Source organism: Sus scrofa, chromosome 7, assembly GCF_054392235.1.
Source record: "Sus scrofa isolate SSC_HxYL_T2T_F1_AM1 chromosome 7, Sscrofa_HxYL_maternal_Yorkshire_Landrace_v2.0, whole genome shotgun sequence".
NCBI classification, from domain to species: Eukaryota; Metazoa; Chordata; class Mammalia; order Artiodactyla; family Suidae; genus Sus; species Sus scrofa.
Window position 1 is genome coordinate 68,347,403 of NC_139389.1, and position 24,021 is coordinate 68,371,423.

At 40.7% G+C, this 24,021-nt stretch overlaps 1 protein-coding gene across 5 annotated transcripts in view; it reads left to right on the plus strand.

The window, feature by feature from the left end:
* Positions 1-274: 274 nt before the first annotated feature.
* The window catches only part of NPTN (neuroplastin), an 80,102-nt gene continuing 56,355 nt past the window's right edge, over positions 275-24,021 (plus strand). For 4 of the 5 annotated variants that reach the window (XR_014810562.1, XM_021099079.2, XM_084968848.1 and 1 more), the window contains exon 1: positions 10,541-10,819. Coding sequence is in view for 3 of the 5 variants with exons in the window: in XM_021099079.2 (XP_020954738.1) it covers positions 10,729-10,819 (91 nt within the window). In the remaining 2 variants the exon portion in view is untranslated. Of the gene's footprint in view, positions 362-10,540; positions 10,820-24,021 lie in introns of those variants that run through there. The other variant, XM_084968849.1, reaches the window with a different exon arrangement.

Genomic DNA, 24,021 nt, shown 5'->3' on the forward strand with positions numbered 1-24,021 from the left:
CACCCCTACCCCAGACCTACTGACTCTGAATCTCTGGGGGTGGATGTGATAAGAGCTGCTTTGAATTGTTGACTAGGCATTTTACTGTACTATGACCTTGCTCACACCCAGAGTCTGGACATATAGATAAGGACTTGAGCTTAGGAGGCCCGCCAAAAGTTCCCACTTTGCTTTTCCTGGGGCACCTTTTAAAATAACCAATTAGAGTTAAAAGAGAGAAAAGTTAGTGACCTACGCCCCAACCACCTTGTAAGCGATAGGTGCTTGCTATCCTACTCTACCTCCTGCTCCCTCGCGAGACAGAGGACTGCCCTTACTCGGGTTCATTACACCCCCGAACGCCACCCTGTTTCTAGACTTTGTAAGTACTAAATCTTGTGACTTTATTTCCTTTGTGTGAGTGTATTGAAACTGTGCCTCCAGGAGTTCCCATTGTGGCTCAGCAGTTAACAAACCTGACTAGTATCCATGAGGATGTGGGTTTGATCTCTGGCCTCACTCAGTTGGTTAAGGATCCGGCGTTGCCATGAGCTGTCGTGTAGGTCACAGACAAGGCTTGGATACCGCATTGCTGTGGCTGTGGCGCAGGTCAGTGGCTACAGTTCTGATTCCACCCCTAGCCTGGGAACTTCCATATGCTGCAATCTCCTTGGACAAGGCCCTTAAAAGCAAAAACAAACAAACAAATAAAAAACCCCAAAGCCAAAATACCATGCCTTCAATCAAAACTACCCCAGGGTTTTTACTTCCTCAAAGTGGGAGCTCAGATGCTAAAGGAACTGCCTGCCGCTCCTGTGTGGGCAGCTTGTGCCTCCTCATTCACAAGTCATAATCTGAATTTCTTAATATGCCAGCTGTGATCCCCCAACACAGTAGGACCCAGAAATTTGTGTTTTAACAGTCTTTTTTGTCATTCTGCTGCATACTCAAAATCTTATTTATTTTTTTGTCTTTTTAGGGCCACACCCACGGCATATGGAGGTTCCCAGGCTAGGGGTCCACTCGGAGCTACAGCTGTGGGCCTACACCTCGGCAACAGCAACGCCAGATCCTTAACCCACTGAGCAAGGCCAGGGATCGAACCCACAAGCTCATGGTTACCAGTCGGGTTCGTTAACCACTGAGCCACTGTGGGAACTCCAAAATCTTTTTTCAAGATTGCATTTGAGCACTTGTTCTCAATTTTAGCTGCATATTGGAATCACCTGGGAAGTCTTCAAACCGTACGGATGCTTGGGTCACCAATCCCCCTGGGGTTTTTTTTTTAATTAATTGGTGCGGTTTAGGGATTGGGATTTTTAAAAAGTTCCCATGTGACTTAATGTGCATCAAAATTTGAGAAGCAGTGCATTAGAGCACATTAGAGTGCATTACACTGCTACACATGCTGGGCTTCACCCCAGATCAATTAAGTTGAAATCTCTGAAGTTGAGACCTGGAGAAGAGATATATATATAAATATATAATAAATATATAATATTTATGTATATCATATGTTACATAGTGTATATATTATATATATTATATATAATGTATATATTATATATATTATATATAATGTATATATTATATATATATTATATACATAATTATGCAGCCCCAGAGATTTTGTATACATATATATTAGATACACGGTTTTATATATACATGTATATAAAATAAAGGAGGATATTGACTCCTGTGTCTGTCTCAGTTGAGCCCATATTTGAGCAGGGATTAAAAAGGGTTTATATATTAGCCCCTAAAAACCCATCTCTAACACCAGGTTGACTTGGCTGTTGAGTAGCCCTGTCCTATTCTTATACTGGCCATCACAGTAGAGCTGGTACCCAAGGTGCTTTCTGAAGAAATAATGAGCATCCCAAACTCCTGGTGAGGAGATGTGCCAATCTGATACCAACCTCAGTAGACCTTGCCCAAGGAGATTGCTTTGTCCTCAGACAAGACTCATGCTGTCTGCAGAGGGTCATCTTAGGAGACTGTCTTCCTCAGGATGGTCACAGCCACCCTTAGCATTTTTCCTTTGGAGTCCAAAGGACTAGGGCTCAAATTCTATTGGTTTTATTACCTGCCAACTGAAGATCTTGAATTAGTCATTCTCCTTTCTGAACTTCAGTTATCTTGTTTATGAAGTGGTGTTTTGGTGACCAAATGAAGTAATGGGATCTTGATTGTGGAAAAGCTGTGACGTGTATGAGGTTGTTATAATGTTCTAGACAGGGAGACTGGATGTGGAGATATGTTAAATTAACCCATCGTGCAAGGCTTCATAACAGTTTTTAATGGTACAGAGAGGGAGCAGTATAAGTGTCTGGAGGAGAAAGGAAGCACTGAAGACTGGTCATCTATGGGTGGCGATCACTAGGGTCTCTGCACTGATGGAAGACTGGTCCTCACTCACTGCCCACTGCATAGAGCTCTGTTCTGTGTCATTCACTTTCCCCTTAGGGAAAGCAGCCACCTCACAATGGCCTTAGGGACAGGCTCCTACCCATTTATACTATAACTCAAGGGACAAATGGTCCCTTAATTCCCTGCAATATAGTTGAGCCTGGAAGGAACAACTAAACAAGATGTTCTCAATCGAAATAGTGATAGAGAGTAACATACGCTCTGGCTTATAGAGAACACAGTTTAATAACTCTGCTTCAATATATGGGCTCTATGGACAGATTTTATTTACTCCTAATCAAGGAGGTTCTGGATGAGATTTTGTTAAGGGAACGAACCTACAGGTTTCCTCATAGGTCATCAATATTTCAAATCCTTAATATGGTTCTCAAGGCATTGCTGGTCTGATCCCAAGGCCCCTCCTTCAGCCTCAGCCATCTTTTGGGGCCCCGCCCCCGCTCTCTGAGCCCCAGGCACTCTTGGCTTCTTTGCAGACCTTGACAAACTCCTTTCCACTTCAGACACTTCCCACTTGCAGTTCCACCTACCTGGAACAGACCTCCTCTGCCTCAGCCTGTCCTGTCTTTGCCTGTTTGACTCTTAACCCTCCTTGAAAGCACGGCTCCACTATCTCTTCCTCCAGGAGCTCTTCTTGACTATTCCTCCTACTCTAGACTCAAGTGTTCCTATACCATACTCTCTGAGCATCTGCTATGTGTACTTTTAGCACAGGTCAAAATTACAATTAATAAGGAATAGCGTCATTATTGTTCAATGCCTATGTTCCTCACTATCTTTTAAGGTCTTCCCTGTTATAAACCCATACTCTTCCACAAAGTAGCCACTTAAAATTGTAAGGAATGAATGAAGAATGACTAAATGGTGCATGGAGATGGCTTCCCAGAACAAGTAGGATTAGAATTGGTCCTTGAGGCAGGCCTACATTCCATCATCAGAATGGTAGAGTGGAAGGAGCACTGGACTGAGAGTCAAGAGTCTCAGATTCTGAGTCCAGCTGTGCGACTTTTCTATTCGCTAGTGATATTCACTAAATACCCCTGCATGCCAAATACTGTTAGAAATTGGAGAGTCAGTGGTGAACAAGTTGGTCATGGTTTCCTCCTGGAGATCTAGAAAAGGAGCGAGATGTGAGTCACGGGACCACACAAATAAATATAAAATCCCAACTATGATAAGTGATATCAAAAAGAGGTACATGGGGAGTTCCCATCATGGCTCAGTGGTAACAAACTCGACTAGGATCCATGAGGATTCAGGTTTGATCCCTGGCCTCGCACAGTGGGTTAAGGATTTGGCATTGCTGTGAGCTGTGGTGTAGGTCACAGAGGTGGCTGGGATCCCATGTTGCTGCATCTGTGTTGTAAGCTGGCAGCTGTAACTCTAATTTGACCCCTAGCCTGGGAACTTCCATTCGGCCCTAAAAAGCAAAAAAAGAAAGAAAAGGTACATGGAGGAGTTTCCTTGCAGTGCAGTGGCATTGTCACTGCAGCGGCCTGAGTCACTGCTATGGCATGGGTTTTATCCCTGGCCTGGGAACTTCAACATGCTGCAGGCGTGGCCAAAAAAGACCAAACCAAACCAAACCAAAAGGGTACATGGAGCAAAGAGTGTATATAACAGCAAAGTTTGAGTCATGAAACCCAGAAAAGTCTTCCCTGACAATGAGATGGTTTTATTTTGCATCTTTCTTTTTCTTTTCTCTTTCTTTTTTCTTTTTCAGCTATACCTATGGGATATGGAAGTTCCTGGTCTAGGGGTTGAATCAGAGCTGCAGCTACCAGCCTACGCCACAGTCACAGGAACCCCAGATCCAAGACGCATCTGTGACCTACCCCCCAGCTTGTGGAAATGCCAAATCCTTAAACCACTGATGGAGGCCAGGGATCAAAACTACAGTATGTCACGTTCCTAAACCACTGAGCCACAACAAGAACTCCTTGTTTTATATAATTGAGGTATAATTTTAGTGAATTTTGGCAAATGTATATCCAGTGTATAAATATCACCCAGGTCAAAACATAGAAAATTTCCATCACTAGAAAATTCCCTATGGGATGGAAATCCTGTGAAATTGGATTGTTATGATCATTATACAACAACAGATGTGATAAATTCATTTGAGTAATAAAAATAAACAAATAAAATAAATTCCCACCTGACATTTTCTAATTCCCCAGGAAAACATTCAAACTGATCTGATTTCTATCAATATATATTAGTTTTGCCTATTGTAGAATTCCGTATAAGTAGAATCATACAGTACTTCTTCTTTTGATTTCACTTTCACTCAGCATTATATTTCAGAATTAATCTCTATTATCTCTGTTATTGCACATATCAGTACTTCATTCTTTTTTTTTTCTGGCCATGCCTATGGCATGCAGAAATTCCTGGGCCAGGGGTCAAACCCATGCCACAGCAGTGACCCAAGCCACTGAAGTGACAATGCAAAATCCTTAACTCTCTGTGCCACAAGAGAACTCCTAATTCATTCTTTTTTATTGCTGAGTAGTATTCCATTATATGAATATGCCATCATTTATCTATTCACCTATTGATGAATATTGGGTTGTTTCCTGTATAAACTTATTTTGTGGAAATAAGTTTTCATTTCTCTTAAGCACTGGGGATACAAGAGTAGAATTGCTGGTCATATATATATGTACTTTACAAGAAGCTGTCAAAGAGTTCTCCAAAGTAGTTGTGCCATTTTTATATGCATACCAGCAGTGTATGGGAGTTCTGGGCCAGGGATGGAACCCATGCCACAGCAGTGTCATTGCCAGATCCTTAACCTACTGAGCCACCAGGGAATTCCTATCAGTTGTTTCTGTAATTATTAGTGTGTGTGTGTGTGTGTGTGTGTGTGTGCGCGCGCGCGCGCATAAAATGGTATCTCATTGTGGTTTGATATTTTGTATTAAAGAAGGATGATTTGAAGCTGACATGTGAAGGATGAAAAATAAAAGAGATGGAGAGGATTGGGTTGAGTATTCTAGGCAAAGAGAACAACATACAAAAACTCCAAGGTGAGAAAGAGCAGAGCAATCACAAAGAACTGAAAGGGAGTATGTTGAATTGTGAGGCTGGGAAGGGGAGCAGTGGGAAGCACCAAACCACTCACCTTCAAGGGATCATGTGAGTCTGGACAATGTATACACCAGCAGTACCAGAGTGAAATTAAACAAAACAAAACAAAACACGGGAGTTCCCGTCGAGGCTCAGTGGTTAATGAATCTGACTAGGAACCATGAGTTTTCGAGTTCAATCCCTGGCCTCGCTCAGTGGGTTAAGGATCTGGCGTTGCCATGAGCTGTGGTGTAGGTCGCAGACATGGCGTGTATCTCGTATTGCTGTGGCTGTGACCTAGGCCAGCAGCTACCGCTCCGATCAGACCCCTAGCCTGGGAACCTCCATATGCCATGGGTGCAGCCCTAGAAAAGACAAAAAGACCAAAACAAACAAACAAAATGGCTAGACCAAAAATACTCAGTAATGTCCTAGAATGTATAAAATCTTAGGAATACCATATTACTCTGAGAAGTAGGGAGGGAGGTCATAATGACCAAAATTGTACTACTTGTCATCTTGGGAGAAAGGTGCTCAGAATGGATTATCTTTGATTTAGAGAAGCGAAAGAAATGAGCATCTCTTGCATGTGACCATGGCAGTTGCAAATTCATGCTTACCTCATATGAAAGAGTAGGATCACTGGGTGGTGTTGAGTATGCATTTGAGGTTTAAGGCCATGAATTTAAAATGATGTCATTTACCCTGTCTGTGTGATTTTTTTTTTTTCCTCAGGCAACATTTAGCTGCTCAGGTGCAGGGCATGAAACCTCATCTCAGTGTAGTGCTTAGCCAGGTTGTGGTTTTTCCAGGAAAGTATATCGGAGATTGAGGTGGGTAAGGAAATGATTATAATGATGAATCTTGGGTTCTAAACTGGACCAGAAGGGAAGTGAAGAATAGACAATGAGAACTGGTGGGATTAATGGATTAGAGGTCTCAATGAGGTTGAAGAATTACAACAAATGGGGTAAAAGGAGAGTGGTATTATATTCTCATATCAAAGATGGAACCTTTCATGAGTATTAAAGTGTTGAGAGTGTAACCCTGGAAGGGGTGGCTTGGTTCAGAAGGTTGTTGGAGATGAGAAGATCAAAGTTCTGAGAGGCCACAGTATTGACTAGATCATCATCTCGGATGCTGAACTCACTCCTAGTGTTCAAGGATGGTACTAGGAGTTAGAAGGAGCAGGGGAAAAATTACTTTGGTAGGTAAGAAGATGACAGCAACCAAGATGGGCAGGATGGTATATCTGAATGGAAAGAACTTCAAAGGAGCACAAATGTTTGCACAGGAGGGATTGGGAAAATCATTAGGAAGTTTATAATCAACTCTACTAGTACTACCACCATTTTCACTGACATCCTTCCAAAGACTAAATGAATCACACCTAAACAAACAAATCAACCAACCAACCAACCAACCAATTTACCCAGGAAAGCCTTTTAAATAGGAATGCTTTATTATACATCTTGCCACCAGGAGGCACTTTCCAATACTGGAAAGCCAGACCTTCAAGCAGTTCCTGCAGGCCAAGAAAACGTGTCTCAGCTGAGCACTGAGGACCCCTAAGGGCTCCTACGAGATATTTCAATGAGCTCAGCCATCCTCCAACATAGCTGTACTCACCCATAGAGAGGTTAAGTGTATGCAAATTTTTAAAAAGAAAAAAATATTTTATTTATTTATTTTTTGCTTTTTAGTGCCACACCCACAGCACGTGGAGGTTCCCAGGCTAGGGGTGGAATCAGGAGCTGTAGCCACCAGCCTACAGCCACAGCCACAGCAATATCAGATTGGAGCTGGTCTGCCACCTACACCACAGCTCACAGCAACCTGGATCCTTAACCTACTGATAGAGGCCAGGGATCCAACCTGAAACCTCATTGTTACTAGTCGGATTAGTTTCCACTGAGCCACGATGGGAACGCCCCAAGAAAATATATTTTAATTCCTAAGTTCCTTTAAAGAAGTTACTAAGTTGTTGGAGGTTTTGGTTTTTCCCACAAAGGGGGTCTAAAAGTACAGCTACTGGAGTTCCCGTCGTGGCGCAGTGGTTAACGAATCCGACTAGGAACCATGAGGTTGTGGGTTCGGTCCCTGCCCTTGCTCAGTGGGTTAACGATCTGGCGTTGCCATGAGCTGTGGTGTAGGTTGCAGATGCAGCTTGGATACCACGTTGCTGTGGCTCTGGCGTAGGCCGGTGGCTACAGCTCCGATTCAACCCCTAGCCTGGGAACCTCCATATGCCGCGGGAGCGGCCCAAGAAATAGCAACAACAAAAGACAAAAAAAAAAAAAAAAAAAAAGTACAGCTACTATCATGTGGAACTTGATGACTTTTTCTCCTAGGTAAAAGGATTCTTCAGAACTGCAGGTTTTGAGAGTTGATGGTAACACTGCACTTAAATATTTTCTTCCTGAATCATTTTTTTGTAAGAAGCATAACAAAGTGGAAAGAGCACAGGGCTGGAGTTAAAATTATAACAGCAGCAGCAATATTTTTTATTATCGTTATCATAATCAACATTTGAGTGTTTACATGAACTGGAAACTGATCTAAACACTGTACATACATTTGCTTATTTATTGCTCCTATAATCTTATGAATTAAGTATGTATTATCATTAGCACCACTTGACAGAGCCCAGAGAGACAGGTCACTTGCCTGAGCCACAGCTGGCATATAGTGGTGGTAGTGGTGGGATGGAGTTGAATTTTATCTTTTCGGTAACCAGAATAGTCCAGGTTAGGCAGGAGAAAACACCTCTGAATCCCTCTAGCTTAGGCTCAGTAGACACTACTTGCTATATGTGGGTTGGCAGGAGGCCTGGACTTATTGTGCTAACTTAGGGATCCAGGCTGAAGTAAGCTTCATTTTTCGACACATGCTGCCACCATCATGATCATGGATAGCCACACAGGGAAAAGAGTATGCTACAGTGTCTGCAACTGAAACGAAATGCTTCTGCTTGAAAATGATGCAGGTCATTTTTTTCTCTTTTCTTTTTAGGGTTGCACCCACAGCATATGGAAGTTCCCAGGCTAGGGGTCAAATCGGAGCTACAGCTGCTGGCCACAGCCACAGCAACACAGATTCCTAGCTGGGGCTGCAACCTATGCCACAGCTCAAGGCAACGTCGGATCCTTAATCCATTGAGCGAGGCCAGGGAGTGAATCTGCATCCTCATGTATACTAGTCGGATTTGTTTCCCCTGAGCCAGGGTGTCACCTCTCACATTTCACCGGTCTGGGCTGAAGCAAGTCACATACTACTCCCAACTTCAAGGAGGCAGGGAAAGGCACTAGCAGCCTAGAAGAAGACAAAACCAGATTCTTCTCTAGAGCCACGCCAGATCTGAGCCAAGTCTGTGACCTACACCACAGCTCAGGGCAACACCAGATCCGTAATCCACTGAGCGAGGCCAAGGATCCAACCCGCAACCTCATGGTTCCTGGTCGAATTCGCTTCCGCTGCGCCACGATGGGAACTCCAGATTCTTTGCTATTAATGGTTACCAAAAACATTCAGAACTTGAGTAATTTGTGCCTCTTTTGGCTTTAGTTGCCCTACCCCTAAATGAGCATAATCATTTTGTAAGGATTCCTAATCAAATGGTGATTTTGATTATGGTTATGATGAGGCAGGATGGTTGTATCTGACCAAAGCTTCCATCAGCTGAAAACACTGGTTCTACCACAGGCAGCCCTGCAACCCTCCACATAGAGCTGTTTGCTGAATATCCTTTGTTCAAAGATACATGTCAACCTTTTTGTTACACATCTGAGGTTTTGAAAGATATAGTTTCATTTCCGTGAAAACATGCTATACTTATAGACCCAGTGCTTTCTAGAAAACTCAGTCTGGAACCACCAGCTGTGTGGTTCTTGCTGAAAGCTTATAGACCGCTTTGGCTTGAGAGTGTGAAGATTATGGTGAGTGCTTCTTCTTACAGTTTCTCCAAGTTTTCTCTTCGAAATGAGTCAGGTCACTGGGGCTGTTTACTTGGCTCCTCTTGGTTTCACTCCACAGACACTCCCCAGGATGTCTGCTCTGAGTCAGGGATTAGCTAAATCACAGAAACTCCTTTACCAACCAAGGATTGACAGGGCTCGGGGTAATGCCAAAAATACCCTTAAAAAGAGCACTTCCCAAACTTCCATGCAAACAGTAGTGACCACATTGCCAGAGCACTTGGCTGGCTCCCTTCCTATGGATGGTTTTCCTGTACAGTCATTTTTCTTCCTAGTTCCTCTGATAGACTAGGTTGTGAACTTTTTGATCTGGGTTTCACAGCAAATTAAAAACTTGGTACACAGCAGGTACTCAAATGTTGGCTGTGTGAAAATGCTTCTGAAGAGTCTTCGTATAAGTTAATACATGATGGCATCCTTATAGAATTTATTGTCTACATTGTCTAACTAGCAATTAGGCTAGTTGAACTTCAGGCCTGAGATTCTAAGTAGTTAAAACAAGGCCAAAACGAGGGGAGGGGGGGCGGGGGGAATAGAAAGGCGAGGAAAAGGAGGACATTTCACGCAGAGGGAGATGAGTAAAGCACAAGGTAATACCAGTTGTCATTTAGCCTGAAAGGTTAAAACATGGGGGTTAACGTGGGAGGCTGAAGCCAGATGTCAGGAGGGAGTCTAAGGTCAAAGTCCAGATGGAAGAAATAGCAGGACTTTGATAGAGAACAATGAGAGGAAGGCTTAAAAGAGGCGGTGGTGCATTAAATTTTGCAGCCAAGCGCTCCAACAAACGAAAGGCAGGATGGGCGGAGGAAATATTATGTTCCCAAAGCTTCCTCTTATTTATGGGCGTTTCACAGAGGGATAAGCTAAATGCAGACTTCTCGGTTCCCCAAGGCCAGGAGAGCTTCAGGAGCCCCGCCTCTCCCCATCACGTGGCCAGAAGCACCGTTGGCACGTGATCCACCTCGCGCTAGGCCAATCGGCCTCTCCAGGGGCGGGGACACAGAGTCCGAGGGGCGGGAGGATCGCTTGCGGCCGCCTCTTCTCGCGATCCTTGACGCCGTCGCTGCTCAACCGCCCACGGCCGGGAGAGATTGTCTCGCGAGGCCTGGGCGCTGCGGCGGTAGGAGGAGGACGGGGAAGGACGGAGCCGAGCCGCGGCTGCCTCCCTCGCTCTCTCCCTGGCACACTCGCCCGCCCCCTCCCTCCCTCCCCTCCCTTCCCCAGCCCCGGCTCCGGCCCCGGCCCATTCGCTGTTCGGTCTTCTGCAGGGAGGATGTTGGGCTCGTCGCTTCCCAGCGCCCTGGCCCTCTCGCTGTTGCTGGTCTCTGGCTCCCTCCTTCCAGGACCAGGCGCCGCTCAAAACGGTAAGCCGGGCGCCGGGGGCGGGCCGGGCGGGGGCTGAGGGACACTGGTGGCCGGAGGGAGCCGTCCAGGGCCCAAGGAGGTGGCGGAGCTGGGGGAAAGGGGCCCGTCGGAGTCTGAGGGGCTGCGGACCCGAGAGGAGCAGATGCCGGTTGGGAGTTCGAAGAGGCGAGGGTGTGAGAACCGGAGGCGCCTGTCCGAGAGGTGGGGGCGTCCGATAAGAGCTCGAGGTGTTGCTGACTTAGAGGCTCCACGTCTTGGGCTCGTCGCTCTCAGTCGGGGAGGGGACACCGAGGAAGCCGACGTGGGGAGCCGGAGTAGCGGGGGCGGATGAGGAGGGGGCGCAGCGTTTAAAGAAGGCGGCACAAGACAGGCGTTTGTGTTTAAGGTAATGGGGAGTGGTGTCAGGCTCTCCTTGAGACCAGGGGTCCCAGGCGCTGTAAATGTCCAGGATTCAACTGGGGCCCCGTGAAACTGGTGACATCCTTAAAAAAATAAGGGAGATGTTGGGGGGAAGGGAGTCCTGAAGAATACTGAGCAGAGTACTAGAGCCTTAAGGAGGGCATAAAGAATCAGGGAGCCTTGGCTGTGGAGGTGGAGGGAAGGTGGGTGGAAAGCCAAGGTAGTGGGTTGACTGCAGTAGGAGATCTAGAAAGAGGAGCAGCAGTGGCTCTAAATGAGATGGGGAAAGAGGGCTGGGTTTGCTAAGGAGGGTGGAGTGTTGGGCATTCTAGGGTAGTGGTTGGGAGAGCAAAAGGGAGTTTCTAAATAAGGAGAGGAAAATTGAGCAGAGGATGGGGAGAAAGGCTTGAAACTGAGGGTAGGGGGAATTATTTATTAGCGAAATAAGGGTGCCTGGCTCTAGAGATGGGGGTGGGGGAAGACAGAAAATAAAGGAAGGGAGTAAAATGCAGGAAGCCGGGGGTGTAATGTTGGTTTACAGTGTGGAGGATAAATTAGGGAAGGGAGGAGCTGAATGTGGCAAGTGTCTATGATACTGGTGGGGCCTTTGGGAAGGCAGGGACGCATAGCTGGAACTGCAGTGGTGGGATTGAGGGCAGTTACCGGAGAGAGGGAGATGAAGGAAGTGGATTTTTAAGATCTAAAAGTTTCAAGACAGAAGAGACATTATTTCTGAAGAACATAAAGGTAGTCCTTAGAATTCGTGTGCAGGGTACACTTGAAAGGAGAGAATTGGGTTTTGAACTGAAGCTCTTCAGAGAAGATGGAAACATGGTGATGGGGGATTTAGATAAAAAGATTCTGATTGTTGAGGGTATGTGTCACAATTGAGCTGCCTAATTGATCTTTTAGAGATGAGACTAGAAAGTGTTCTGCCTAATTGATCTTTCAGAGATGAGACTAGAAAGTGTTGTGAACTGGTTTCTGCTCTGTGGAAACAGTCTTTAAGAGGTTTAAAAAATATTTTTATAGGAAAAACATTTATGAGGGTGAACTCATACATGAGAGTGCTGGAGAAAGAGTTATAAACTATTTTTGCTAGTTCTTTGGGGTTTCATTGTTTTTATGCTAGAACAGTTTGCAGTTACTCTTGTGAATAGCTGACATTTAAATGTTTTTTATTAAAAAAAAGGTAAATGTTAGAGCTAATGGAGTTAAACATTCTAAAGAGAATCTAGGCTCAAAATGCTGAAGATTACAGTGAAAAGATATCAATAAAGATTGAAAAAGCATCATCAGTTAAATATAAGTGTTTTTTGCAGCAAATTGTGTGAATCAAATCTTGTGTATGCTTCATGGCCATGAATGATCACTGCAGGAGTCAGGAAGGAAGCATTTTTCTGTCTCTAGCATTGAATATGCTAAGTATATTGGGTATTTTCCTATTTTCCTCCAAAGCATGAGGCCACGGTGGAAAGCGGGATAGAATCAGTCTGATTTATCTTAGCAGTTTTTAGTCTGTGTTAATAATATGACTTAAGCCTAATAACTAATTTCACCTATTTGATTTGTAGATACAGCAAGGTTTCATTCGGCACAATTAGAGGTTTTTGATTTTTAACATGTTTAATCTCTGTGCTAGCATAGCTTCTTTTGAAAATTTATAATACGGTGAAATTGTAGTTTCTTAGCAACTAAAGGTTTTTGGATAGGCCTACAAAGACTCATCTGGTTGTTCTCAGTGATATGTGTTCTAAATACAGCATAGTGTGCAGCCTTTTCCTTGAAATGAGCTTGAATTTGATCACATGACATGACTGGTGAAGTGAAGCTGAGCTTGTAGTTGACCCAAATGAATGTAAATTTAAATCGAGAAAGAAATGGCTCTGTGTGTGTGTGTGTGTGTGTGTCTGTGTCTGTGTCTGTCTGTCTGTCTGTCTGTCTGTCTCTGTCTGAGGGAGAGGGCAAGAGAGAGAAAAGGGCTGTTTTTTGAATTGGAGTCCATATAGGTTAGGATGCCATTTTATAGCTTTCTATATAGCATGTCTATAAGATTCAAACTTTCAATTAGTAATAGCTTTACAGTAGTCTGACCTCATGTCATGGAGTTTGTATTTTCTTACAGTATTTCAGGAATGAATACCATGCTCTGGATGATGTTGAAATGTTGGATTATCTGTTTTAAGTGATGACTTTTGAAAAATCTCCCCAAACCCAAGAGTTTCTGGATTGGGTATGTGGTAGTTTAGTTTGGGTATAAATGCTTTTCAAAAGATCTCTGTTTCATTATTCCTAAAATGAAGAATTTGGACTAGATGACCCTTGAAGTCTCTTCCAGCTATGATACATTATTATAGAAATTTAGGGTTTTCATTCAGGTAGAATTTGTTTCCCATCCAAATATTTAGACTTGTAGGACTATAGTTTCAAGAAAAATGTAGTTCATTTTAAAGGAAGAAACCTGTCCTAAAAAATAACGTTTCTGATAAGACTTCAAAAAGCTTTAGGCTGAAATTAAATTGAATAAGCATAAACCAGACATTATATCGTGATTGAGAGCACAGACTTTGGATCCCTGTAGACCTGAGTTTGAGTACTAACTCTTTGTAGCTGAATGACCTTGAATAAGATACTTAATACTTCCAAGCCTCAGTTTTATCATCTGTAAAATGTGATTTATAACAATGCAAATCCCTTGGGGATAATGTGAGAATTAAATGAGACTGGCCATAAGGCACTTAGATTTCTGCCTGGCATATAGTGAGCCTCAGTAGGAAGTAAGTTTTTACTATATGTAACATATGTTACATATGCTACAGTACTATATGTAGCATAACAGTACTATATGTACTAAACGTTTGCTTACTATAGTGAGTAAATGTTAGCTATTACTATTACTACCCTTTAAAAGTACCATTATTAATTATTTCTCTTCATGTATATATTGAACACTTAATTGTTATTTCTGCTCCATGTCATCTTGAATAAAGTAGGCCATTTGAAGGCTCCAAACAGATTTGTGCTTTTGCTTATGTAACTTTTTTAGAAAAGTGACCAGCTGTGCTGCCTCTGCAATTGCAGATTCTGGTGAGGAAGTTCATATTTCCATTTCATTGTCTGGGAGATTTCATGACTTTCTTTTTCTTTTAGTGAACTAAATATCTTTTCGTATAGGCTGGATGTCACCATTTTCATAGAATCTCGTTGTGAATAAGAGAACTAGGATGTTAGTACCTGGTACACAATGAAGTGTTGGAGATGTTAGCTGAGGGATGAATGTTAAGTGTAAAAATGTAATATATTCATGTTGAAAATATAAAATTGGATAATTAACAGTTTAGTAGGAAAAATCAAGGAGTCTAATGACTTTTACTACTAATGAACTAAATTTTAAGAAACCATTTTGCTTGGGTGATACTAGATAGTTGTGAACATTGTGCTTTGAAACAATGCCAGTATTTGCATTAGATGATTCATGAATCTTTTTCTTTTCTGTCAAGTGCTGTTAGCTTCACTAGTTTGACAATTTTCTCTCCCTGGAGTATGTTTTTAGATGTGTATTTGCTATTGATTGTGCATCTCTCCTTTGGTGAACTAAAATGAGCAGTGGAAGACAAATGTTATCTACAGTAGCTGTGGCACAAATGACATACCAAATATCTAGCGACAGATCTTAGCATAATTAATCCAATAAGATTTTAAATGACCAGAAGTAATAGTTTACCTTGGAATAAAGCATTTCCTAAGGAGATCATAAGCCCCTAGACTGCCAGGCAACTGACAACAATGTCACTACTGATAAAGTGGAGCACCAGGCATGAGAAATTGGTCTAGGGACTGGGGTGAAAAGGCCATGTTATAACTTCAGGACCCAGACACTTAGTCTTAGATTTTCAAGGTTCCTGTATCCAAATTAGAAAGCGATACAGGTGTGGTTTTGTGTTGCCAGACATAATAGTTTAACCTAGTAATATATCCAAGTTTAAAAACAACAAAAGGAAATAACAAGCTTTTAAATATAAATTTGGGAGTTCCCATAGTGGCTTAGTGGTTAAAGAATCTGACTAGCATCCATGAGGATGCAGGTTCGATCCCTGGCCTTGCTCAGTGGGTTAAGGATCTGGCGTTGCCTTGGGCTGTGGTGTAGGTTGCAGATGCAGCTTGAATCCCGTGTGGCTGTGGCTGTGGCGTAGGCTAGCAGCTACAGCTCCAATTCAACCCCCTAACTTGGGAGACTCCATATGCCACAGGTGCAGCCCTAAAAAAAAAAAAGGCAAAAAAAATTTTTAATTTGCCCCACAGTCCAAACATTTGCCATAAATTAAGATCTAAGTTCATTACAAGTCTGACTTTGTGTGAGTTATACAGATCCTCATGAAAAATTAGACTGTTTTGTCTTGAAGGAATCCTTTTTTTTCTTTCATTAATACAGTTTTGTCTTGAAACATTTTCTCTTACGGTGTATACCTTTAGACATTAATAAAAGACAGTGTCATTGTATAGTCTTTATTTTTTAAATAAAAATTAGGATTTAACTCGGCCTGCAGAGATGACTAGATATCACTAGAAAATTGCTCTGTCAATCTGGACATTGTTTTTATTTATTTAGTTTGAGCCACTTTTTCAAAGTAAGATGTTTCTTACATAAAATCTGAAATTTTGCTGGGTCCGTGTAAAGGTATTTTTATAAGACAGTTTGGGAAGGAGATAAGGTACTAATATCTATACAAATGAAGTATGTAAAAGAGGTAATGAATGACTTGGATGTCACATAGGAACTGTTCAATAAAGGTTTGAATAAAATAATGCAAAGAAATTTTGGGAGAAGTGAATTCTGTGAAAAAATTTCTGACACAGTCTATTCAATTTATTGTTTATAGTGAGCACAGTCTGTACAGGGTCAGAAGTAGAAAATGAAGTTCTAAGAGAAAAGACAGGCTGTAGTAAGTAGTAGTACAAGGAGGAAAACTAGGAAGCAAAATGAGAAATGAATCTACCTTTGAGGAGCATCTGGAAAACTAGAGCTTGTCAGAAAAAATAAATAGACCAAGGTCCTCTAAAGTAAATCCATTCAGTAAAATTAAAATATGTCGTGGGAATTACTGTTGTGGCGCAGTGGAAACGAATCCGACTAGTATTCATGAGGATGTGGGTTGGATCTCTGGCCTTGCTCAGTCCGTCTGGGATCCGGTGTTGCCATGAGCCATGGTGTAGGTTGCAGACACGGATTGGGTCCCTTGGAGCCCGTGTTGCTGTGGCTGTGGTGTAGGCTGGCAGCTGTAGCTCCGATTCATTGCCTAGTCTGGGAACTTCCATATGCTACTGTGGCCCTAAAAAGCAAAATAAATAAATAGATAAAATGTGTAGTGATGCAAAATCACCTTCTCTGAACAGTTGGCCTTGCTTTCAGTGTGCCTCTTTAAAACTATCATTTTACATGAATTTTTAAAAAATGCCATTGATGATATGGAGCTTATGTTTAAGCACCTTAGATAATGCAGGTCTCTATGGATTTTTTTCCGGAATTCCTAATTTTAGTTGGCAAGGATTAGCTTTGTGAAGGCAGAAACCTCCCCAATAAATTGGTTGAATATAAACTTACATTTTATAGGCATATTATATATATGTGTAAACTTCTCACTGAATTTAAAGTAAATTACCATGGTGATCCTATGTAGAAACATTATTCCAGCAGTATTGATGTTTAAATATTAAAAGTTGAATACACTGGTAAAATGTATGTTTTTCAAGAGTATATTCAACTCAAGAAAGAGTTTATTCAAGAGCGTCAAAATTTGTACAATTCCAATTTACTATGTTGTCTAAAATTGAAAGTACACCTTTTTATGTTGTTTGCTTTTGTGTATATGTAAGATAAATGTTTATTAAACAAACCTAATTACCTCTAGGTTATATTTTTCCTTTTGTCAGGAAGTTTTAATTGGTCTGTGTGGAAATGGGTTTACTAAATATTTAAAGAATTCTCGTAAGTATCTACATTTATTTGCATACAGTAAGTTAGTGGGAGGCATATTTATTGTTTCTTAGACATCTGCTGATTTTTTTTTTTTGTTTTTCATTTTTGTTGTATTTCAAATTAAACCCAGTTTTACCTCTTCATTAAAGATGTGGCCAGCTTTGATGGAAACATCTTGTGTTAACATCCTTGTGCTAAAAAGTACTGAGTGGTATTCTTTTGCATTTTTGAAATAAGTTGTACCTTCTTTGCAAATAACCTTTCTTACTGGAACCTTATGGTATGCTTTATGGTTTCTTCCAGAAGCATATCAGTTTGGATGTGCTTTGCTTTGTCTTGTTTTATATCATTGTTACAACGCAAGTATTGCTTGAAATTAAATACTGAAATATAATGAGATGATTTGAAATCATTCTGGAGGTGTTAGGGTTCTGTATATGTTACATAAGTCTCTATTATTAGTGCAAAACATTAAGTTCCAAATTGTACCAATAGTGTTTTTTTTTTGGGGGGGGGCGGGTCTGTGCCCATGGCATGTGGAATTTCCTGGGCCAGGAATTAAACCCACAACACAGCAGTGGTCCAAGCCGCTACAGTGACAATGCCAGATCCTTAACCCAGTGTGCCACGAGGGAGCTCCCCAATAGTTTTAATCATATCCAAATATATATTCACATTCTAAAAGTGATTAAATATAAAATACAAGACAAAAATGTCAAGTCTTTTCCTTTTTTTTTTTGTCTTTTTAGGGCCACACCTGCAGCATATGGAAGTACCTGGACTAGAGGTTGAATCAGCACTGCAGTTGCCAGTTTATGCCACAGCCAGAGCAATGCCAGATCCAAGCTCATCTGGGACCTTCATTGCAGCCCATGGGATGCCAGATCCTTAACCCATTAAAGGAGGCCAGGGATCAAACCTGCATCCTCATGGGTACTAGTTGGATTTGTTACCATTGAGCCACAACAGGAACTCGCTGTCAAGCCCTTTGTGACAAAATGTTCCATGTGTAGTAAGATACTTTTTAATTTATTTTTTCTTTTTTTGCCACTCCATGGTATATGTGTTCCTAGGCCAGGAATCAGATCCGAGCTGCTTTGGGCAGTGCTGGATCCTTAACCCACTATGCTGGGCTGGGGATCCAGCCGGGGTCCCAGCGCTCCAGAGGTGCTGCAGATCTAGTTGTGCTACAATGGGTATTCCACAGTACGATGTATATATATTTTTTTTAATGGTGAGATTGTGCTTACATATGTAAATTATGTTATTGATTCTTCTTTTCTTCCTGATGGTAGAATTTGTAAACCACTAGACTAGGTAATGTCTAAATTCCCTGTCAGTTCTAAAATTACACAGTTCTATTGACCTTACAGGTTAGGTACTGCTTCTAATGGTTAAAAGGCCCAAAGAGAGAATACTTTATGTTTTAGTAAGTTTTTAGAAACTTACTTTTTTGGAGTTAAAGAAAATTGACTTTTTAGGCATATACCGGTTTGAAATCCAGCTTGCTTGCCTGTAAACCTACTTCAGACAATACTTGTTCATGTTTTAAGGAAGGCATGTAATGGTATCTGTTATAGAGACCACATATTAAACTTGCTAGAAAGATTGCCACTGTGAATTAAACAATTAAATGAAAATCACTGCCGAGTAGGCAGATATTTTGTGTTTTCTCTGTTGGTGGAAAAATAGTTGACTGTTGAAGAGGCAGTGAAGCACACTTAACTAGTTGTATTTTAATGTTATCCTTTGAGGAGGTTTGCTTTCTGTTTATGAATTAATTTCTCCTGTCCTTTATGAATTTTTTAAAGGCTTTTAAACCTGTCCATTATAGTTGAACAGGGCAACCCAGGTGTTACCCGAATTAAATCTGAGGAATTTTGTAGATGGATATTCCTTAGAAACAGTGTGTCAGAATTTCAGCTTATAAATTTATTCGTCGTACTTCCTGTTGAGTATGTCCATTTCCTTTTTTTTAATATTTTTTGTCAGAATTTCAAACATTAAGAAGTAGAATGAGTAATGTAATAATCTCCCATGTAATTATCATCTAGTTTCAGCATTTATCAGTCACAGCCTTGCTGCTTACTGATTTAAAAATAACCTAAGAAATTAACATTACAAACTAAAATTTTCTAGGTTCTGAAATGTTAGGGATTAGCTTATATTAGTAAAACAAATAATTTGGTTCACATATAATCATGTTGAAATGACTTTAAAAATATAAAGGCTGTTTAGCAAAAAGCTTTCAGACTTTTCTTTTGACCCAGATAGAGAAATAATAGATTTTATTTGTGACTAAGTATATATGCAGAAATATTTAACATTTTGTAAAACAATACCCATCCTTACTCTGTAGTATATTTAAAGACAGCCATTATGACCTTCTAAATTGATTTCATAATTCATTAACAGGCTGTGAAACTCATGTTTGAAAAACAGCATTTTAAAGTATGGAGTAGTTTTGTTTTATTTTTACATAAGTTGTAGTCTTATGAAGTTGAAATCCAGCTTGCTTGCCTGGAGCAATCTGATTTTTATAAACACAGTAGGGATTTTCTTGAGGTGTTCTTCAGTAATATCAACATGAACTGTTTCTAGTCATTATTAGTAAAGAAAATATAGCATTGTTGAATTAATACAGTACCCATTACTTATATTTGTCCCCCCCATTTGAACTTATGAAAAAGGGAAAGCTATAATAATTTGAATATCATAATCAAAGCATAAGTTTTCCAGTATGTTTAGTTGTTCTTTCTTTTAAATTAGAGCTTATATTCCTTACTCCCTAGCCCTACCTTTGAGTTAGTGGTTGCGTACGGGACTGGAAACACTGTTGTTTGTTCTGTGCCAGAGGCTTACTCAGATGCACATTTCTGGTGAGTGCAGAATGACTTTAATATTGTCCAAGGAAAAGGAGGGAGAGGGAAGCAGAACCATCACTGAAGAATTGTTTACCTTTCATGTTTTAAAATCCTAGAGTAGCAAGTTTATTTTCTCATTTGTAGATATTGCTTCTTGAAGGGGAAAAAAAAGGCAAGATGTCCTGTCCTGTGTTGGCAACAATCTGTGAAATAATTTTCAATCCATAGATTTAGGATTTTTCAATTATTGAAGTTTAGCAGATTGGAAACTGAAAAAAAAAAAAAGGCAAAGAAGCTCTTGCATTGAAATTATATCATTAATGCCGAATCTCACATAATTCATCAAGAAAGATGAAATAGCCTTAATGCAAACCAGGAAGCTCCCACCTGGAAAAGAGGAAGTATGAAGAGGTTTCAAATAACTTGCAGTGAACTGTCATTGAATTACCCTCAGACAAATAACATAGTGATCACATATCAAAATTATGAACTGCTAATAGTGTTACCATTTTCTTACTGGGATTGAACTCCAAATAATTATGAACACTTTCCAGCCACATTTAGGAAAAGATGCAGATAGATCGACATTGATGATAGCACAAGGCTTAGGAAAAAAGTCTGAAGGAGCTAAATTTAGGAAAAGGGAGCACTAGGGGGAATGTGATTATCTATTAATACCTTCAGGGTAGCAGTGTAAATGAAGTAAGGGAATTAGGCAGTCTCCAAAGATGGATGGGCTGTATCAAAGAGCAGTGGCCTAGAGCACCAGGAAGAAAAGCATAGGTTTAGTATTAAGATGATTTAAATGAAACCAGCAGAAGAGTAGAGTTATTTGCCCTCTCTCATAATCAGAGCCATTGTAAGTAGGGCAAAGAGCTGGTTGAGAGATTCCTTGTAAAATGAAAGGGAGTATCTCTTTCTGATAAATCTAGTGCCTGTTTAGGAAGTCAATAGGAGGAAAAAACCTTTATGGAAATGAATATGAAATGAGATGGGCTTTCCAGAAGTTTTTAAGGGTCAGATATTACTTTCTATCTCTAAAGTTCTGTGATTATGAATTGAAGAAAAATGGTAGATTAACTTTGGAGTCCATTAAAGTAGCCTTTAAGACCTGTCTGTAATACCTAAAACAGGATTCTATTTATTATAACTTCTTTATAGCAACTTCTTTACAGCAACTTCTTTTTCTTTAGTTATCAAAAATCTACACTGAAATTATTCCAATCTCTGTTTATGAAGCATGAACTTCATAAGAGCTCATTTACTAGACTGGATGGAACCTAGTAAAAGTTTAAACTTTGGCTCTTAGAAATTAGACTTTTCTTTTTTTTATGGTAAATTTCAGCTTTTAGGAAAGGCTTATCATCAGGAAATGAGCACTTTCAGACTAACTTGTAAGATTTCATCAGTCAAAATACTGCTGTGATAGAAGCCTCTGCTCTTTTGAGTGGAGCTGATGCTATAATACTTTGGTAGAGATGGGAGCTCACTTTAATTAGCTCAGAGAGTGTAGGGAGGAGTTAAGCTGTGATGCAACTCCGTCAGCAGCATCTTGGGGGCGTTGGCATGAGGTTCTATACCCAGCCTGACACAGTGGGTTAAGGATCCAGCCTTGCTGAAGCTGTGGCTTTACCTCTCAGCCTTGGCTCGGATCTGACCCCTGGCACAGGAACTCCACTTGCTGAGGGGTGGCCCCCTAAAAAAGAAAAGAGTGCAGGGTTGCCAGATAAAATACAGGATGCCTAGTTATATTTAATTTCAGAAAAACAGTGAAGAATTTTTATTTGGTACATCTGGCTATCCTTGAAGAATATCTTTTTTGCTATTTTGGCCTTCCAATTAGAACTTAAACATCAAAGAATTTTGTAAATTGGTGAATTTTTTTGTATTAAAAGAAGACTTTAATAAATAGATTTGATGTGAGCAAAGTCATTTTTCAGTGTAAGTTTTGTATGAGTAAATATAGTTTAAGGTAGTATTGTTTTATTCTGGGTACATTACATTTCTGTATGTTTTTTTCCAATTCTCCTGCCATTTATTTGACAGAGTAAGTTTTTCATTTATTCTCTAAAAATTAAAGCTATCTTCAGGAAGGTGGTGAGCAGAGAACCTCAGGCTGGTTTTTGTTTGTTTTTTGGCTTTTTAGGGCTGAATCCATGGCGTATAGAGATTCCCAGGCTAGAGGTTGACTTGGAGCTGCAGCTGCCCGCCTGTGCCACAGCCACAGCAGTGCAGGATCCTAGCCCCATCTAGGACCTACACCACAGCTCAGGGCAGTGCAGGATCCCTGACCCAGTGAGTGAGGCCAGGGATCAAACCTGCATCCTCATGGATACTAGTCGTATTAGTTTCTACTGTGCCAGGGCAGGAACTCCCCTAGGCGGTTTTTTTTTGTCTGTTTTTTGTTTTGTTTTTAAACAATTCCCCTTTTCTTAACTATTTTAAATTTTAGGGCTCTGTTGCCAGAGGGTATGTGATAAAGGTGTTTCTGGGACCATTGGTTCAAAGATTGTCCTTTTTCAGCTTTTGCTTAGGGGCTTGGAACATATTTGCATTCTTGTCTTGGAAGAAGAAAGGAATGAGTGGAAATGTGATTGACCACACTCTTTTCTTCCTAGTGGGTTCAGAATAATTTTATTACTGCGGCAAATGGAAGTTCCAGGGCTACGGGTCAAATTGGTGCCTATTCTACAGGCAACACCAGATCCAAGCTGCACCTGTGACCTATGCTGCAGCTTGTGGCAACACCACATCCTTAACCCACTGAGCAAGGTCAGGGATTGAACCTGCATCCTCATGGATACTAGTCCGGTATCCTCATGGATACTAGTCCTGCTGAGCCACAACAGGAACTCCCAAGTGTTCAGAGTAATTTTACCATGCTTAATTATAACCTTCTGATTTAGAGATGGTGGTTTCTTTTTAGTTAAATTTCAGTACTAAAAAAAAAAAAATCACTTCATGAGCTTTATTTTGAGGGCTTTTGTTTGTTTTTTGTTTTTTTTTTTTGTCTTTTTGCTTTTTCTAGGGCCACTCCTGTGGCATATGGAGGTTCCCAGGCTAGGGGTCTAATTGGAGCTGTAGCCGCTGGCCTATGCGAGAGCCACAGCAACGCCACATCCAAGCCACATCTATGATCTATACACCACAGTTCACGGCAACACCGGATCCTTAACCCACTGAGCAAGGCCAGGGATTGAACCTGCAACCTCATGGTTCCTAGTTGGATTCATTAACCACTGAGCCACTATGGGAACTTCCATATTATGAGTACTTTTGAACAGGGCTATGTCACTGTGCATCAGTAATTCATTATAAGAGCTCTACTGTCCTTTTGGAGTGGACTGGATGAGGTGGCTATAAGAATAATAAGGATTGAACAATGCAGTAGGTTCCAGGGTGAAATGATACTAAGTAACGTAAAGCAGAATCATAACTCTACATATTCATTTGAAATATATTTAAGGCAGTTTTAAGAAGTATTAAAAATAACTCATGGTTTTTATGAAACTAGAAATTTAGTGTAGTTTAAATTTGATGCCTAAACTCAACTGGAGACAGTAGTAAATAAATTCATAGTCTGCCACCATTGTAAATGTAAAGTGTAAATAAAAACTATGTTAAAAAAGTTTTTTTGTGGGGGCAATGTTAGTTGAATAGAAAATACCTAATTTGGCAGTAGCCCTGAATTCTGTTTCCATTTTAGTTCCTATAATTTCTGTTTTTAAAATTAATATACTTTATCTGTAGGTTTTTTATGAGATTAAATATTTATGGATAAGTGTTTTATAAACTGCTGTGTTGTAAAGTGGCATGTACACATGGCTTTGAATTATAGGGCCTGGTATTTATGAAGTGCATACCTTTAAATAGGTTAATTGCATGAAAAGGGCCAGATCATTTCAGGGTTGTTTTGCTGACAGATGATGACTATATCATATCATAAAATGTGCATTTTAGA